At 36.4% G+C, this 3,986-nt stretch overlaps 2 protein-coding genes across 2 annotated transcripts; both read right to left on the bottom strand.

Moving 5' to 3' along the window:
- Positions 1–759: 759 nt before the first annotated feature.
- Positions 760–1,641, bottom strand: CIP1 (Cip1p; the record flags this gene model as incomplete). Its single annotated transcript, XM_015614715.1, has 1 exon — positions 760–1,641. The coding sequence occupies one exon, from the start codon at positions 1,639–1,641 to the stop codon at positions 760–762; it is 882 nt and encodes a 293-aa protein (XP_015464458.1).
- A 686-nt stretch (positions 1,642–2,327) lies between these two features.
- AC631_05885 (carbon-nitrogen hydrolase family protein) lies at positions 2,328–3,251 on the bottom strand (the record flags this gene model as incomplete). Its single annotated transcript, XM_015614714.1, has 1 exon — positions 2,328–3,251. The coding sequence occupies one exon, from the start codon at positions 3,249–3,251 to the stop codon at positions 2,328–2,330; it is 924 nt and encodes a 307-aa protein (XP_015464457.1).
- Between the last annotated feature and the right edge of the window lie 735 nt (positions 3,252–3,986).

The raw sequence follows: 3,986 nt of genomic DNA, 5'->3' as shown, positions 1-3,986 counted from the left end.
TACTTCGATGACGATACATCTGTATCAAACGTTGATAGCATTATCTTTGGAACTGGGTTTTCTTTCAGTTACCCATTTTTACCTAATTTAGATCTTACTGGTAATAGAGTTCAAGGCCTATATCAGCATATTTTTAAGATTGGTGATGAAACTTTGTCATTTGTGGGTGCTATTGCTGCAGGATTAACCTTCAAAGTCTTCGAGTGGCAAGCTGTTGCCCTTGCAAGAGTATACGCGGGAAGGGCCAAACTACCATCTATTCAGGAGCAAATTAAATGGGAACAGGACCGAATCGCAGTAAGAGGTAATGGGCAGAAGTTTATAACATTATATCCACAGTTTCAGGAATATTTTGAATTATTACGTGAATTAGCAGGGGAAGAAGGTCCTGGCAGGAGGTTACCTAAATTTGAAAAGACGTGGGTTGATAACTTTCTCAGGGGTCATCAAAGAAGAATTAATTATTGGATTGAAAACAATTATAGACAAGAAAAAATTCTTGAGAGACAGAAGCAATCGGGTTCGAATGTTGGCTTGGTATCAGATAGAAGTCCACAATCTGATAGTTGCTCGTTAGAGGCTTCCAATTCTAAAAAGAGAAGTATTCATCTTTGAATGCGAATTCATATTTAAAGGCTACTTGAAGCATTTAATATAAAAGTATAAAATTTAGTATAGAAATATAAAAGTATATATGTTAAGATACATCAAATTCTGATATACAACAACATATTCTATAAAACCCTCGAAAAATCAATACTAATATTTTTCCCAGGTCCATGATTTATCGCCTGGATTAACGATTTCATTCTCGTTTTGAGAAAATGATAATCCATTATCAACACCTTGGTAAAGAACAACACTCAAGTAATACAAGAAATCGGCGAAATCGAAACCTTTAGCATACTTTGCTTGTGCCTCCTTTAATGCTTCTTCAGCCGATTCGTTTTTGACTGTAAGTTTCACATTGTGGTCCTTTTCATATTTTTCAACAACTTGTCTAGGCGTGATTAATCCCGATTGGATTCTGATCTTGTCAGGTAATTTTGAAGGATCAATGGCAGCGGTTGCTGCAACTGATCTACCAATATCATTAACGTGGGTGAAAGCAAACTTGATATCTGGATCCCCTCTATAAGTGACACTCTTTGATTTTGGATCAAGACCAACTTGTCCCACGATCTCGTATAAAAAGGCTCCTGGAGCAGCGAATAAGGAAGTAATAATATCCACCACCTTAATGCCTGCATCTCTAGCCACCTTAGAGTGCTTTGTCTTGATGCCTAAAAATCCTGGGAATAATTTATCAGACTTGTCAATTTCAGTTCCAAATTGTGAAGGAATGAATAACTTTGGCTTAACTTGCTTCACTAAATTTTCAACTGGCCCAAAGACTTCAGGTCCGGATAATTCGATAATCACATCAACACCTTTAAGTGCTTCAACAACCTTATCAATTCCTTCTTCGTCCAACGTGCCTTGGATGAACTTGATTTTATCAGTTGATGGTTTGGATGATCTGGATAATGCTTTAATTGGAAATTGAAATTTATCTGCAAAATCTGAACTTTCAAAAGCATCTAAGGTAGGCTTACCTAAGAACCCTGAGGTTCCAATAATAGCAACAGTTGGTTTGGACATTTTTATATATTCTGAATCTAATTGAAGTAATGAGTATAGTATTAACTATGGTAAAAAGAATAATAAACTCCATATTCTTGTTGTTCTAGGACTGTTATTTATACTTTATGACAGCTTCTTAATGCCACAGTGCTACATATCGTGAGACGCTGCGTCTTACTAAACACATAAATTACATAAGCAGTTTACTAATCTTACTGATCTCTCAGATTAGTCAGATTTACTAAATATATAATCATATTAGCCGCGAAATTGTACCACAGTCTCAGTTTACTACTTGTCACAAAGGGTGATAGTAAGCTATGTAATTCAGAAAGTTGCGAATTTCTTCTTAAGTAAATTTATAAGCATTTATAATACTAAATTATACAAGCTTTCAATAATGTAATCGTTTATAGAGTAATCTTTGTATTTAAATCGCTCACTGCTTAAAAATTTTACGTTATGGTTTGGAATTGAGTGTTGGACAAAGCTGGAAAAAAATGGTGCTTTTATTATACGGCAAGCAGATAAGAAAGCATTTATTTATGATATTTTAATAGCTAGCTCGAGAATAAGGATACGAAATTGAGGTTCAGCTAATGTTATGTATCTAGGAAAGGCTATTTTATTACAAACTATTTTTATATGTATTCAATGGAGAAATCTATGACGATACATTAGGATGCAACGAGCTGCAAAATGAACTAATTAATAAACGAAACGCCATCCTTTGGTCTCTCATCCACAGTTAATTTAAATATATCATTACGGGCGTAATGACCTGTTATATCGAGATCGTATCTTGCTTCTACAATAGTGTCTAGATCTATTTCTGCTGTCAATAAGCCCTCTTTCCCCGTTAGAGGACCGGCAATAATATCACCGTAAGGATTGACAATAACTGACCCACCATTGATGCTGTTTCTACCCTTTTCCCAGGTAGGCATGTCTAATCCGCACTCCTCGGGGGGTGGTAAGAAATGCACTGCAGACACAACAAATAATCTTCCTTCCGTACCGATAGTTCTCATCAAAGATTGCCAAATTTCACGCTCATCTACTGTTGGAGCACAATAAACGTTTACACCTTTGGAATACATGGCTGCACGGTATAATGGCATATAATTCTCCCAGCAGATAGCTCCCCCTAACTTACCAAGGTATTTATTGTCCGGTGTAATTAGACCAGAGCCGTCTCCCTGACCCCATACCAATCTCTCAGAGGCCGTAGGCATCAACTTCCTGTGTTTTCCAATATAACCTAAGTCTGGGTCAATGTATATCATAGTACAATATAATGTTGCTCCAGCCTTTTCGATGGCCCCTACAACAAGGGTAGCTCCTGTCCGCTTACTAAAATTCAGTAACGTCTCTGTTTCAGGCCCTGGAAGTGTAATAGCATTTTTATGGTATTTTGAAAACTCCTCCCTGCCGGATTGAGTACGATATCCCAAGTAAGTACCAAAAGTCGAGCCTTTTGGATACCCTCCTATAGTCGCTTCAGGCATGACAACTAGCTTGATATTTAATTCCTTAATTTCTGATTCATACTTCATAATCTTTTCCAATGTAGCCAGTGTACCAGAAGGGGATGCTCCAATCTGAAGAGCAGCAACATTATACTTCATTTTTAAATTGTTGTATTGATTATATGGAAGCTTTTCCTAATCAAGATCCCTTATGAAGGGATACGAGCCAATGTGTTTCTACCAAAAACGATTTTCTTCAAAAGCCAAGAGGTATGAGGTTAGCATGCATTCTCTCTAAAGGATATGTCAAAGCGAATACAAGTATGTGATAGATGCCGGGCTTTGAAAAAAGGATGTTACGGATCTGGCGATTCTTGTATCAATTGCAGTGTTGCTAACATAAGTTGCGAAACAACCACTAGGCTCAAACGAAAAAGAAAGCCCAATTCCATATTCCAGAATACGCCTAATTCTTCTGAGATTGAAGACTATAAGAATCAGATCGAAACTCTAAAAGATGAAATTGAAATTTTAAAACAAAAAAATGCACAGAAAGAAAGCGATGATAATTTAATTATTCAACATCTCGGTAGAATGTTACCTTCAACAAAAAACACGAATGGTGAACCAATATTTGCGGGCTCCTCCACAGGGGTGTTTTTCATCAACCAGGTTCAGCAAGACGTTCAAAGGTTTAAACAAAAGATAAATTCAAATATAAATCCTGGTGAACTCTTTTCAGAATCTTCCTATTTAGCTTACCGTTCAAGTAATATGGATCCGCAGAATACGCCACAAACTAATATTGATCAAGTGATACTAGTACTTAACGGACTAGATATAAAAAGTCTTATTAGAAACTTTTTCAAAAATGGCATCCTATGTATCCCATTT

The sequence above is a fragment of the Debaryomyces fabryi genome (genome assembly GCF_001447935.2).
Source record: "Debaryomyces fabryi strain CBS 789 chromosome Unknown contig00319, whole genome shotgun sequence".
NCBI classification, from domain to species: domain Eukaryota; kingdom Fungi; phylum Ascomycota; class Pichiomycetes; order Serinales; family Debaryomycetaceae; genus Debaryomyces; species Debaryomyces fabryi.
The sequence above is the reverse complement of the archived record's forward strand: the minus strand, read 5'-3'. Positions and strand labels throughout refer to the sequence as shown.